This window comes from Pavona decussata, unplaced genomic scaffold, assembly GCF_977016875.1.
Source record: "Pavona decussata unplaced genomic scaffold, jaPavDecu1.1 SCAFFOLD_602, whole genome shotgun sequence".
NCBI classification, from domain to species: Eukaryota; Metazoa; Cnidaria; class Anthozoa; order Scleractinia; family Agariciidae; genus Pavona; species Pavona decussata.
Window position 1 is genome coordinate 362,501 of NW_028145860.1, and position 15,474 is coordinate 377,974.

A 15,474-nucleotide genomic window follows, 5' to 3' on the forward strand; every position below is an offset into this window, starting at 1 on the left:
CCCTTGCTAAGATCTGCTTTCCCCGCATAGTTATAAACCAAACAAAAATTCTTCTTTATAAGTAGGCACCGTCCTTTACAACAGCTTCGCTACCCCGAGTAAACGCCGGAAAATACCTTCTTCGTAGGCATGATGTCCATCCGCCTACACTAACGATCGCACAATCCCTAGCTCGTACAAGTCTTCTCACAGTTTCTAGAGTGGGGAATATCAAAATGCACACTGTCTTTACTGTTCTCCCCTTATCTCTTATCTTGATCATTTGTCGTATTCTCTTGCCCCTCTCAAGTTCGATCAAGTGGTGATATGGTAAGGAGAAGATAGATACTGATAGCATTTGGGAGTTCAAGCCTATATTAATTTTTTGTACCATACCATTATAAACCGAATTCCGTCTAGAAGGCGTTAATTAAAAGCTAAATGACTTAAAGGAAGAGAAGAGTTGTCAGGTTTTACAGTTCAGTTATGTTCATATATCACTTTGCTAAGACCCAACAGAGTAAATAAATAAACAAATAATAAATGAATAAACAGTTTCTGGGAAGCTTTTCGCCTCATTTGCACTCTTCGCGTTAAAAAATAAAAGCGCGTGCGATTTTTCGGGTATTTCGCGACAGATAAAGGAAAACATGGGTACCCATTGCGTGCATGTGGGAAGTAATGTACACGCGCTGTGAACCTGTTTGTTAACGGAAACTCACTCACTCTTAGACACCTGACGACACAGTGGGTAGAGCACTATACGATGCACTACCAACAAAACCCCGAAATAAGCGTATGGGTTACCCGCGCCCTATAAAACCACAGTGAACACAGAGCACTTCAACATTGTATTTGTTGTTGAACATCGATTTTCATTACACTTCTCGAACGTCTTTCCTTCGTGTAAAACTGTCTCGTATGTACGTGACCTACGTCACACGTTACGAACTTCCGCTTCGGCTGCCTTTCCATTTCCGGTTACTTTTACCAATGTTTACAACCTAACATACAGCTGTTTCGACAAAGGTTGTCCAAAAAAATTGTAAAGCGTTCGCGAAAATGCCGAATGGTAGTCTGGAAAATACCCAAAAAATTTCAATAAACGCTCAGAATCCACAATGCCTCGACCGTACAGCGAAGACGCGGCAATATGGATTCTGGGATTTTATTGAATATTATTGGGTATTTTCCAGACTACCTTTCGGCGATGTAGCGTATGGTTTTAAGCTTTTTTTTTTTTTTTGATAACCTTTGTTGAAGTTGAAACCACTGTATGCTACTTAGATCACCCCATCATTTAGCCAACGCTCTTTTGGCTCGTCACGCAATCTTTCTTCACCAAAAGATTGCGTTAGGAGCCAAAAGAGCGTCTGCAAGGTAGGCTACCCATCATTACAATAGGTCACTCAGTTTACGCTTCAAATTGCAGAGGACAACTTATTTTCAATGGAATGTATATCAAACGAGTGAATACCGTTTTTCGCGAGGTGATTGGCTACCCAACGACGTTGTCTAAGATTTCACGCGCGAGTTTTTCGCCACTTTATTACAAACACAATAAAAGGCAATGGTTATAAAACCCAACAAACTTCTTTGTTATGTGATTTTGTTAGCATTTTTGATTTTGACAACGAAGTGTTGATTATAAGTTGTAGAAATATAATAGTTATTACAAATCTGTGAAAATATTACATAATACTTAAGGGATTCAACAACAATAGCGAAAACAAATGACGTGTACGGAATGAAAATATTGTATAATTCTAAAGCGATACAGCAAAATACTTCTATGAAAAACGAAAAAAAAATTTGTAGTGATGAATAACAGCAACGGCGAAAATTAAACTAAGAGTGTTGAATTAACGCCTTTTAAGTTGTTTGTTCAGGGCGGGTCGTTCCCATTCAATATGTAGGGCTTTTTTCAATCTTAAGTTGGAAAGTGAATGGAGTCCAAAATGGCGAAGCAATCCCCAGAAAATAGATTCTTGCATGACTCAGAACTCTGTAAATGTTTGCAGATGTGCGAATTACGATCCGAAAGTTAGTGCTCGCGAACCCTGGCGCCAAGATAATCCGGTGGATTCACCGACATAGCAGGCGTTAAAGCCTGCACATGTAAATTTGTATACCACCTGGGAAGGCAGTGCATTGGGAATGAAATTTTTCACACTGAACATGTTTTTTTGACTCATGAGGCAATATAAACCAGGTTGACAAAGCAGATGAAGTGTGAAGCGAGCTGAAGTTGAAGAACTGTTCTTTGCAGTCTGATCAAGGAAAACAGAAAGAGCAATAACTTCTACTGATCCACAAAGGTAGGCGCTTTTTGTTAAGTGGCTGATTTATTCGACCTTTTTTACTCTCCTTCAAGCGTCTTAAAAAGGACGTTCAGGCTCCTGAAGATTATTCAGAGTCATTTGTCATAGAGCGGCGGTGAAAACACACGGCACTTTTTCCGTCATAGCAGACGAGAAGTTAAATCAAAATTCTTTAACACGCTGTTCTGATAAAGAAAACTATTTATACACGTTTTCGGCTGTGGATGGCCAAGAAAGAAATTGAAGCCAACCTGAAACATTTAGGCTGCCGTTTTCAAGTTCATGTAGACGCCTTTAACAAGCTTGCTACATGTAATAGGGATAGTAGAAGTCGGTTGCTCTTGAATCAGGTAATCTGTAATCAAACGTACTTCTTCAATCGTCTGACTTTTTCGAGTCGCTGGATGCCAATTTGCTTCGTGTTTAAACGGTAAAAGCGTGAAACGTTAATCTAAAATCGAGAATCCGGAATCCGAAAACGCAATCAAATGTTGTCAAAATGCCGCTATCGATAAATTAAACTCTCTTGTGTGTTGTTTGTTGAAATTTTGTTCGCTTTCTTTCTGGAGAAGAAAAGAAAGTTTTTTCAATTTTCCAATTTTAAGCCGGGCAAGTAAATGTGTCAAAATACCCGTGCTCTCAAATGATCTGTGAAAAATTTCAAATTCCTCGTAGAAGGACATGGACTTCCTCAAAGTCCTCGCGACCTCGTCGCTCATCGGTCACTCATTTCGCGCATAAGAAGACGACTTGCGGCAAGTTTAAGAGGGACAGTACATGGATTGGTACTCAGAAATTAGAAAAATAATTATTTTGCCTCCACTAGTTGACAGCATTTAAACTTGGCACGCCACATTAATACATCTACTTTAATCATGTGCAGAAAATTATACCACCTAAAACTTTAAAACTATATTTTCTTCATCAATACAGTGAGTTTGTATCTTTCATTTTATGTATACAATATTATATGTAAATGACGTGTTACAAATTAACTTACCTCGCACTGCTGTCTCGCTTCATACAATGAGTTACAAACTTTGGAAAGATTTCCGTACAGCCCCAGTATTAATTATACATGATCACTGCCATACTAAACCCTCTTACACGACGGACGGGCATGAATAGAGTCGAGTCCTAAAATGTATGCATAATTTGTATGGTACAGAAACCTTCCTTTAACTTTACTGCAAAGTACTTTAATCAAAATAAATTTGTAATCCACACGTTAGCGTAATCTCGATTTTCAATCAAAATATTGAGGCTTTCTAGGTGTTTTCTAGTATTGGACAATAACCTGATGACATAAACATATACTTTTGTTTCACCAGATGAAGTCATTGTCACTTGCGCTGCTTCTCGCAGCCCTGAGTATTTTGGACCTTGCTGAGGCGGGCCAGGTGGGCCGCTGGTCGAAATGCTACGGGTCTCCTCCTGCAGACTCCTTTGGTGGCCCAGACCAGCACATACCGGCTTGGTCTCCATACTGGAATAGATATGGACGAGCAAATCCTATCGGTTATCATGATGACAACGGCAAATGTAAGGCTTATTTTCCGTGGGGATGGGAAAGAGAGCAAGGAAGCGGCGAATTCTATGTGCTCCGGTATGTTACTTTATCTGCTTTTCTCAAATTTAATGTCTGCGACTCGATTGTATGGGTTAAATGGAGGTCATTTCAGTACTTCAGTACAAGTTAGAGAATTAGTTTTAAAATTTGATTCAAGGAATTTTTATGTAATGTTTAAAAAACGAACAGGAGATTTTATCGGGTTTAAAACCGCGAGGCGCAGCCAAATGGTTTTAGACCCGATAAAACATGTGTTGTGAATTTTTTGAACGGCTTCAAAAACATTCCTGGAAAAGAGTGTGTCAATAGAAGTCATAACAATTATGCTTTTGTGAACGTTGGAAAATAGCATACGAGAAAAACACCGAATACTAATGAGGAGTGTTTTATCAGCAGATAAAACACCGCATACTAATAAGGAGGAGGTTTATCGATATAAAGTCACTGCACGTCTCATTTAGCTCAGAAACTGCTGTTTTCAAGAAAAAGGCTCTTCGCTTAATAAAACGTTTAGACCTGAGAGGGTCGACTCGTACAAATAACAAACCTCGCGCTGGTAAAATCATACCAGGTAAAATCATAAATGGTGACAATACTTCCTTTCATTTGCTCGGAGGGAGGGGGGTAGTACTTCTCGGAACTTTTGGTGGGGGGTGTACGGCTCGGTTCTTCAAATCCTGACCCTATGTCAGTGAGCACTGAATCAATTTTGTTTCCTATCTTCTAATTAGGAAGTATGGACTTTCCCAGACTGGAATTGAGTACGTCTGGATCTCATTCAGGGATTACGTCTACAAGAACAAGCCTTGTCAAGTAGTAGAGTACAACACCGGCAAGGCTTGGATCCCTTGCTATTTGAAACAGGCGGATGTTAAAGATTGTCATAGAAATTGGATAAAGAAAAATCTGCTGGGCTTTTGTACAAAAAGCAGCCGTTATTCCTGGGTAACTTACTGTGGAGACGACTACAGTCAAAAGCCAAGTTTTACTTTGACCAATGCTCTAGTACTGTGCCAGGTCAAAACGGCTCGAAGACACGTGACCATCACTCACGTGGATGATCTCAATTCTAACAACATCCAGACTAAACCAGAGTCCATCTTACAAGGTATTTAATCGTAACGCTGATGTTTAACTGAAATTATCAAGTTCTGACAGTTTTTAACAGAAACAAAAGCATATAACTCATTACGAGACAAACACAGCCACAAGATGACTGGTCGTAACTGTGGTCTGAAGAGACATTTTAATACTCCCAAGTGAAAACGAACTGTGAAGTGAAACAGGGACAAGGGTCACAGCTGCTTTATTTCAGAACAGATCCTGAAACGTGCGTTGTTTTAAGTTTTTTCTTTGTGCGACAATATATATTCCCCAAACTGAAATTCTAAGACAAGTTCTTAGTTTGTATAGTTTCAAAGTTTTCTAACTTTAACCTGGGTATCATTGGTGTCGACCTTATCAGTTAGATTAGTGTGTGTGTTTTTACCTATTTCATACACAATGTTTCTGCTGCATTTCGTATTCATTGAGTGCTTCCTTGCCTTTAAGGGTTTGCTATCTTTTTATAAACCACTCTATAATCCCCCTCTAACTTGAAAAAGCAAAAGTTTAAATGCAGTCTAAAACAGACCTCTCCATGCCTTTCAGTCGATCTGAGAATCGGTTGACTTATCTTTTTTTTAATCCATGGTCGGAATTTCCAGATTATCGTAGCAGTGTAAAACGTTTACGCTAACTGCCCTTGCTTTTCCTATCGCTCGTAGGAATTAATACAAGGACTGCTTTAGTATTCCATGGCCATCTGAGAATAAAGCAGCTTTGTGAGGAGGGACGATTGAGTACATATAGCAAAAAGTAAATCTGATGTTGCTTTATCTTTCTATTTTAAAAGCTCAATTTTCGAAGTTTCGGTCTTTGCTAGCAATTTCAGGATTCTTTTAGAAATTTTGATAGCGTTTGGATGGTATTTTATCCGTCAGAAACACACAATAAACGACGAGTTAACGTCCAAACGAAACTTGCGTCAGTTGGAAAGAGTTTTTGTAGAACAAAGGCAAAGACATTATTCATTTATGATAATAATACTTGACTGTTTCTGAAGTTTTCGACAACCCGCAATCCAATAAATTTTATGTTTACTGTAAAAACAATTAGTTTAAATTGCAAATACTTTTTTACCCGTCGCACTTGACGGCCCAAACGTTTCAAATGTCCTCAGTGGTTGACAAGAAGAGGCTTTCTTTTCAGACACAACCGTCAATCACGGTTCATCTGCACTGACGTGGAAATTCACCAAGAAATGGACAAAGAAGACGTCCTCCAGCTACTCCAGCGAACACGGGTGGAAACTGAGTGTGACGACCACCATCGACTCTGGAGAACTCTCAAGTGCCATTTCCAAATGGCAGGTATCAGTTACAGCGGAAGGTTATGGGACATACATTTACACAAACTCCAAGGAAAATACAGAGGAGCTAACCTATGAACGTAACTTCAATGTAAGTGTATCTTTATTTTCCGCCAACAAGTCCTTTTATTTCACAGTCTAAGACCCTCGTGTAAGGTAACCTGTTCTTTTGTAGTATCTTTCAGTGGGTTGTGCTTGAAAGTCATTCCGAGCAGAGATTTCCCTATGAGTGAAATCTATAACAAGTTCACCAAACGACAAGCTCCCAGTCTTAAGACGTGTTATCCATCCTCCAAGGTTTATTGTCACAGTTCCATTACTCACGGAGTTATAAGGAGGGACCCCTTACCTCTCCCCTCCCCCCCCCCCCCCCCTTTGGACTCTGAAGTCGAAAAGAAGCCCAGTGTGGGAAGGATTACTGGTTTTTCTATGGCTTCATTCATTTTGGAGGTCAATAATATAGCTAAGTTTGAGTGGCTTTCATACATAGAGAAATTTGAGAAAATTACCTACTAGTTTCCCAAGCCATATTACACGAACTCCGAACTTCAAACCACAACTAAAGCTTCGCGCGTTTAATTGCCGTCAGTCATAATTCTGGAGACGACTGACTGACCACAAAAATACAGAAACCGACAAAGTGGACCAAAATCCGCCAATCACAGCTCTTAAACGTAACCTATTGATCATGAATCCAATGAGTAAAACATCTGAGTTTTCTAAGAGGTCCGCTAAGCTGATTGACGACAGTGGAAGACGCAACGGATGGTTAAATCTTGAACTTCAGAGTCCACATGCTATTGAAAGACGCAGTAACATACTGTCTCCGATTGAATAGGACAAAATCTTGTTATTAAATCATTTGATAACATCTTACCCGAAATAACGTGGTGGAACTTAATTCTTTCAACTATCGACTGTGACAAATGGAGTTCTGTTTGTTCGAGTATTCCTTCCGTTGAAATGAATAAATAGGGTATCTAAATTTATCAGATTTGAACGAAATGCAACCCTTATATTCGTCACACAAAACCGATGATCCAAAGTATGTGAGGCTTTCACGAAAGCTCCCATAATTGTCCTTTATGTAAGGTCCCAGACGCGTGACGGCTATCGGAAACCAATGGAAATATGGAAAGGAATAAACAGAATGTTCAGATCACCCTAGGGCACTGGTGGCGGCCCTGTTCTGTAAATCACTTCCTGCTTAAGCAGTGATGGAGTAATAGATAATAATTGTGTTTCTTTACCTTAGGTGCCTGCAAAGACGGAATATAAAGTGAAAGTTATCATTTTCAAGCAGGAAATAAACGTCGGTTTCAAGGCTCGGGAAAAGTTCTTTGACGAAAAAGGCAATCTCCTGGGTGAACGCGATCTGAGTGGAACCTGGACAGGAGTAACAACTTTCACAGGGCACGCACTGGTGACTGAGAAGGCTTTGAAAAGATACTGACCGAGCTAGATAGCTAATATTCGTAGTCACTTGTAGTTTTAACTCATGTTTGTGGCGAGAGACCACATCATCACCATAAGGGAAAAGTGAGGCAGTGCAAAACATACTAAATAATGTAAACACAACGTGTCTGTGCCATTTTTTGCCAATAAAGAGCTTGATCTCTTCAACTTACTTTTTAGTTCCTTTCCTTTTGCCTGATATTGAATGCTAAAGTGAACTAACCAACGCTGATACTGCGAAGGAAAATAATAGCGACATGATGGACCAAACCGAGAGTACAGTAAAGGAAAATGCTGCTTTGTTAAATTTACCACACAGCATCTGACTTTCTTCAATAATACGTGCCTAGCCCCAATCTTGGATTCCAACAGCCCTTACTGAGCTCCGATTTTCTGATATTCATCAACGCGCAAAACTGCCTCTGTATTATGCGGCAACGTCCAATCCAGACCGGGAGAGGGAAGGGGAAGAGGATTACTTCACACTTCCTGACTTTTCAGAAATTTATATAGGAGGGATTTGATGTCGTCGAAACTCCGGGGAAACAATCACTTCAACTAAACACTGATATAAAAAAAATGGAGTAAATTAAACGACGAGTTCACAGAGCGTTTCCAAAACGTGATTAGTTATCAATACTAAACTGAAAGAAGTGTTTAAAAACTTGTTTCATTTTGCAGTTGGCTGTAACCACACGTTGTTTGTTTCACGCTTAACTGTCACTGTGCCAGTTAATTGCCTGCATAATGAAGTTTTAAATAGTGTTTTATTAGACTTCAGGATATTAAATGTGAATTAGGGAGAAACGAAGACTCGAAAAAAAAAAAACCGAATCCCAGATGGGATTTGAACCCACGACCCTGCGGGATCTGATCGGATGCTCTAACCACAGAGCTACTGGAGATTCTATGGTGAGAAAGGGTCAAATTGTGGCTATCAACTGGAACCGCATCGCGCGGCTACAAAGTCACGTATTGACTCATATGAACTCACTAACAGCATCGCGCTGTCACATCAAGGCATCTAGCACTTATGAACTCATTAACAGCTTCATGCTGTCACATTAAGGCATATCGAGATGCGTCCAGCCAACCTCCCTTTCCGAGTCTTCGTTTCTCCCTAATTCACATTTAATATCCTGTTGTTGTTGTTTCTCCGTTATTAAACCTCGCCTTCTATAATAAAGCTATAAACAGAACATGACAACGTAAGCAGAAAATAAACAAGTACTGGGTTAAGGCAGGGTGACCACAACAGCTCGCGCCAATTACTGTGGACCCAAGATTAACAAAGTTCTTAACACTCGAATAAGATAGTAAACTATAGTAAACAAATAACAACACGAAATAGGCTCTGAAAGATTGCGTGGCATATTACATTTTAAACAGACAGATTTCTAGGTTCTAGGGTCCTAAATATCGAAGCGGGAAATAAGTGCATCTTTATAGTATGAGGAGAGCAGAGATTTACATTGGTTCAGAGTTACATGTTCATATCTTAACTGCAGGGGAAGAGTGTTCCAGGTTCAAGAAGTTCTTACAAAAAAAGAGTGCTGATAAGTAGAAGTGCGGTATTTCTTTGGTCTGAAAGATTTTGCATTGCTAGTGCTTGCTCTAGTAACCCTTGTAGGAACAATGCGTTCAGGGAGCACGTTATGTGATACACAAACAATACCATGGGTGGCCTTAAAGAAAAAGACCAAGTGCAAAAACTCGTGCCAATAGCAGATAGGTAGAATATCAATTGACAAGAACCTGTCTCTATAGCTTTCCTCACATAGGAAGGGTAGATCTGAAATAAACTTTGAGGCGCGTCACTGGACGCGTTCGAAGCGTCTTATGACGTCTATTGTTTGCGGAGACCACACTTGCGTGGCGTAGCGAAGAGCAGGACGTACGATGGCTAAATAGAGAGTTCTGCGGGTGCTTGAGCTTAGAACGTCCATCGCACATCTACGTATGAACCCCAGTAACTTGTTTGGCTTAGCGCAATGTTCGAGCGTGTGCTTTTTCCACGTTAAGTCGGAACTAACGTAGACTCCGAGGTCTTTCTCGTGATTGGTGACCTCTAGCGGCTTATCATTTATCTTGTACTGTAACTTAACTGGATTGAACTTTCTTGTAATGTGCTGCTGCTTGCATTTTTTTTAGTTGAAAACCAAGCCTGAGGAGATAGACCAGGCCTCCAGTTTGTCTAGATCGTTTTGCAGGAGGATAGCGTCTTGGGTGGAGTCAACCCTCCGGTACAGCTTAGTGTTGTCCGCAAATGAGGCCACTTTCGAGTTCACCACAATATCAGGGAGTTCATTCACGTAGAAAGACCCGCGCAATTATTTGCGCAACTCTAGCAGTTGCAAAACGAAACTTGAGCAGTATTTGAGCCGATGAGCTCTGCGATGGTGGTGCAGTGTTCTACCAACTGACTTACCAAACCAACCGGAAGCTCATATTGCGTGTTCCTAATATACCCGTGTAGGATGAATAAATGAATATGAATATATTAAACATATATTTGAACTGCGGATAAAAGATTAAATAGAAGAAAGACCCCCGCCGCAGTTATTAACGCAACTTAACTAAGCAGTTGCCGGAATTTTTTTCAGGCCGGCTTTCTTTTCGCAACTTTCTTAAGTTGCGTAAATAACTGCGAGTGTTTTTCTGCTTTCTGCTGTTTCATCTTTTAACTGCAGTTCAAATATATTTTAATACATTCATATTTATATCAGTACTGAATTCTGTCTCTCCATATTGACATTTTCAATTTTCTGTCAGTTAGTTTATCCCCTACGCAAGCGCCAGCCGGGAGTTCTGTTCGCTGGGTAAAACTTCCTCTTTTGAATATTTCTAACGGAAACTGTGGAAAAAGAAACGCCACTTTCAGTACAATTATGTAAGGGATCTTCGTTTTAGTCAAGCATAATATATACGTCTTCCACATATCTCCCTTTTTCCCTCTCTTATTTTCTTCCTGGTAGAAATTATTAAAGAAAAAAAAAATTGCTATAAGTGCTTACGTTACTGTCTCCCCTTAAAAGTCATCCGACAGTCAGTCATAGACGAGAAAGTGGTTTGGCGCCATGGTTTAATTCTGTCATTCCCAGATCTTTGACAATTTTCTCCATCCAATTCCGATCAATACTCACCTGCCACTTCCAATCCATATCTTTCTAGTTCTCGTATTCACCAATTATACACACAGTGAATCATTTTTCGGGGGTAGAGATTGTCTCAGTGCGAGTTTGTTGATCTGCTCTTTCTTGGGAAGTGTGGCTGTAGTACTACTCAAATTCCCAGAAAGGTAGAAAAGAAATAATAATAACAATTATATCCATGTAAACAAGTTCGGCCGCCGTTAGTAAACTTTATTTTATTGGTCTTTAATTTAAAACAGGAAAGTGAAACGGAGTTTCAAAATGAAATTCAAATATTCCTACACAAAGAAGTTCGAGCATTAAACGATTTTGCCAGTTTGTGAACTCTTTGTTTTGCATTTGAGGCCAACGATACGAGACTAATTAAACGGAAACAAAATGAAAATATTTTATGCCCTATTATGGAAGTTTTGGCAACCACAAAGAATGAAAGGATTCCTCTGCTATAAGAAAATTACATGGTGCATTTTGTCCTTCAATAAAACCAAGTCGAGACGAGAGCCTTGTCAAAATCGTCAAGCACAATTTTGGCCCAAGCCAGTGTCCTGTTGTCTTTATATTTCGAGCTATTACGTTTGTTTAGAAGAGAAATTAACGTCCCGACGCGACCAATACGAATCTCGTTTTTGCTTACAACGTGCAAGTTTGTGTGTATGCAATTTCCTTCGTTTAGCGTAAAACCCAGAGCACCCAACCAAAAATAGTTAAAATTTTGCTCTGCCAACTTACTTATCAAACCAACTGGGAGCTCAGGTCAAATTTCATGTTCGTAATATACCCGTGTAGGATGAATTAATTTATATGAATATATTAAACATATATTTGAACTGCCAGTGAAAGATTACATAGAAGAAAGGCCCCTGCTGCAGTTATTGCCACAACTTAACTAAGCAGTTGCCTGAATTTTTTCAGGCTTTCTCTTCGCAACTTTCTTAAGTTGCGTAAATAACTGCGAGTGTTTTTTCTGCTTTCTGTTATTCCATCTTTCAACTCCAGTTCAAATATATTTTCATACATTCATATTTATATCAGTACTGAATTCTGTCTCTCCATATTGACATTTTCAAATTTCTGTCAGTTAATTTATCCCCTACGCAAGCGCCAGGCGGGAGTTCTGTTCGCTGGGTAAAACTTCCTGTTTTGAATATTTCTAACGGAAACTGTGAAAAGGAAACGGCACTTTCAGTACAATTGTGTAAGGAATCTTCGCCTTAGTCAAGCATAATATATACGTTTTCCACATATCTCTTTCTTTTTTTCCCTCACTTATTTTCTTCCTCATACAAATTATCATGGAAGAAAAACAAATTGGTATTAGTGCTTAAGTTAGTATCTCCCCTTAAAAGTCATCCGACAGTCAATAATAGACGACAAAGTGGTTTGGTGTCATTATTTAATTCTCTCCTTCCCAGATGGATGACAATCTTCTCCATCCAATTGTGATCAATATTCACCTGCGACTTCCAATCCATATCTTTCTAGTTCTCGTATTCACCAATTATACACACAGTGAATCATTGTTCGGGGGTAAAGATCGTCTCAGTTCGAGTTTCTGAATCTGCTATTTCTTGTGAAGTGCGGCTGCAGTACTACTCAGATGCCCAGAAAGGTAAAAAAGGAATAATAATTAACAATTATATCCATATCAACAAGTTCGGCCGCCGTTAGTGAACTTTATTTTATTGGTCTTTAACACAGGAAAGTCAAACGGAGATTCAAAAGGAAATTTAAATATTACCACACAAAGAAGTTCGAGCATTAAACGATTTTGCCAGTTTGTGAACTCTTTGCTTTGCATTTTTGGCCAACAATTAATACGAAACTAATTAAACAGAAACAAATTGACAATATTTTATGTCGTATTATAGACGTTTCCACAAAGAATGAAAGAATTCCTCTGTTATGCGAAAATTACATGGTGCATTTTGTCCGTTAATAAAACCAAGTGGAGACCGTCGAGAGGTTTGGCAAACTCGTCAAGCACAATTTTGGCCCAAGCCAGTGTACTGTTGTCTTTCCATTTCGAGCTATTTCGTTTGTTTAGAAGAGAAATTAACGTCCCGACGCGACCAGTACGAATCTCGTTTTTGCTTACAACGTGCAAGCTTGTGTGCATGCAGTTTCCTTCGTTTAGCGTAAAATCCAGACCACCCAACCAAAGATATTTATAATTTTGCTCTACCAACTTACTTATGAAACCAACTGGGAGCTCAGGTCATATTTTGAGCTCAAATTGAAATTTAAATATTACCACACAAAAAAACTTCGAGCATTAAACGATTTTGCTAGTTCGTGAACTCTTTGTTTCGCATTTCTGGCCAACGATACGAAACTAATTAAACGGAAACAAAATGAAAATATTTTATGCCCTATTATGGAAGTTTTGGCAACCACAAAGAACGAAAGGATTCCTCTGTTTTGAGAAAATTACATAGTGCATTGTGTCTTTCAAGAAAACCAAGTGGAGACGAGAGCCTTGTCAAACTCGTCAAGCACAATTTTGGCCCAAGTCAGTGTACTGTTGTCTTTCCATTTCGAGCTATTTCGTTTGTTTAAAAAAGAGACCAATCTCGATTTTGCTTACAACGTACAAGTTTGTGCGTATGCAGTTTCCTTCGTTTAGCGTAAAACCCAGAGAACCCTAGCAAAAATAGCTTAAATTTTGCTCTACCAACTTACTTATCAAACCAACTGGGAGCTCAGGTCATATTTTGTGTTCAAATTGAAATGTAAATATTACCACACAAAGAAGTTCAATCATTGAACGATTTTGCCAGTTTGTGAACTCTTTGTTTTGCATTTCTGGCCAACAATACGAGACTAGTTAAACAGAAACAAAATGAATATATTTTATGCCGTATTATGGACGTTTTGGGAACCACAAAAAATGAAAGGATTCCTCTGTTAGGAGAAAGTTACATGGTGAATTGTGTCTTTCAATAAAACCAAGTGGAGACGAGAGCCTTGTCAAACTCGTCAAGCATAATGTTGGCCCAAGCCAGTGTACTGTTTTCTTTCGATTTCGAGCTATTTCGTTTGTTTAGAAGAGAAATTAACCTCCCGACGCGACCACTACGAATCTCGTTTTTCCTTAATACGTCCAAGTTTGTGTGTATACAATTTCCTTCGTTTAGCGTAAAACCCAGAGCACCCAACCAAAAATAGTTAAAATTTTGCTCTACCAACTTACTCATCAAACCAACTGGGAGCTCAGCTCATATTTTATGTTCGTAATATACCCGTGTAGGATGAATAAATTAATATGAATATATTAAACATATATTTGAACTGTTAGCGAAAGATTAAATAGAGAAAAGGTCCCTGCTGCAGTTATTGACACAACTTAACTAAGCAGTTGTCTGAATTTTTTTTCAGACTTTGTTATCGCAACTTTCTTAAGTTGCCTAAATAACTGCGAGTGTTTTTCTGCTTTCTGTTATTCCATCTTTCAACTCCAGTTCAAATATATTTTCATACATTCATATCTAAATAGGTACTGAATTCTGTCTCTCCATATTGACATTTTCAAATTTCTGTCAGTTAATTTATCCCCTACGCAAGCGCCAGCCGGGAGACCTGTTCGCTGAGTAAAACTTCCTGTTTTGAATATTTCTAACGGAAACTGTGTAAAGAAAACGCCACTTTCAGTACAATTGTGTAAGGGATCTTCGTTTTAGTCAAGCATAATATATACGTCTTCCAAATATCTCTTTTTTTTTCCTCTCTTATTTTCTTCCTCATAGAAATTATCAAAGAAGAAAAACAAATTGGTATTAGTGCTTAAGTTAGTATTTTCCCTTAAAAGTCATCCGACAGTCAATCATAGACGACAAAATTGTTTGGTGTCATTATTTAACTCTGTCATTCCCAGATGGATGATAATCTTCTCTATCCAATTGTGATCAATATTCACCTGCGACTTCCAATCCATATCTTTCTAGTTCTCGTATTCACCAATTATACATACAGTGAATCATTGTTCGGGGGTAAAGATCGTCTCAGTTCGAGTTTGTTGATCTGAAATTTCTTGTGAAGTGCGGCTGCAGTACTACTCAGATGCCCAGAAAGGTAAAAAAGAAATAACAATAACAATTATAGCCATGTAAACAAGTTCGGCCGCCGTTAGTGAACTTTATTTTCTTGGTCTTTAAAACAGGAAAGTCAAACGGAGTCTCAAATTACAATTGAAATATTACCACACAAAGAAGTTCGAGGATTAAACGATTTTGCCAGTTCGTGAACTCTTTGTTTTGCATTTCTGGCCAACGATACGAGACTAATTCGACAGAAACAAATTGAAAATATTTTATGCCTTATTATGGAAGTTTTGGCTACCACAAAGAATGACAGGATTCCTCTGTTATGACCAACTGGGAGTTCAGGTCATATTTTGTGTTTAAATTGAAATTTAAATATTACTACACGTGGAAGTTCGAGCATTAAAAGATTTTCTCAGTTCGTGAACTCTTTCTTTTGCATTTCTGGCCAACGGTACGAGACTAATTAGACGGAAACGAAATGAAAATGTTTTTTATGCCGTATTATTGAAGTTTTGGCAACCACAAAAAATGAAAGGATTCCTCTGTT

The 15,474-nt window shown here is 38.8% G+C and overlaps 2 protein-coding genes across 3 annotated transcripts in view; both read left to right on the plus strand.

Moving 5' to 3' along the window:
• The window catches only part of LOC146449196 (phosphatidylinositol 3,4,5-trisphosphate 5-phosphatase 2-like), a 52,287-nt gene extending 51,743 nt beyond the window's left edge, over positions 1–544 (plus strand). For both annotated transcript variants that reach the window (XM_085101485.1, XM_085101486.1), the window contains one exon: positions 1–544. This exon is cut by the window's left edge and continues 1,216 nt beyond it. The gene's annotated coding sequence lies outside the window, so the exon portion shown is untranslated.
• Positions 545–2,175: 1,631 nt separating this feature from the next.
• Positions 2,176–7,907, plus strand: LOC146449197 (uncharacterized). Its single transcript, XM_085101688.1, has 5 exons — positions 2,176–2,297; positions 3,632–3,906; positions 4,602–4,978; positions 6,121–6,371; positions 7,536–7,907. The coding sequence occupies exons 2-5, from the start codon at positions 3,632–3,634 to the stop codon at positions 7,731–7,733; spliced, it is 1,101 nt and encodes a 366-aa protein (XP_084957814.1). The 5' UTR covers positions 2,176–2,297; the 3' UTR covers positions 7,734–7,907.
• The last annotated feature ends 7,567 nt before the right edge of the window (positions 7,908–15,474 follow it).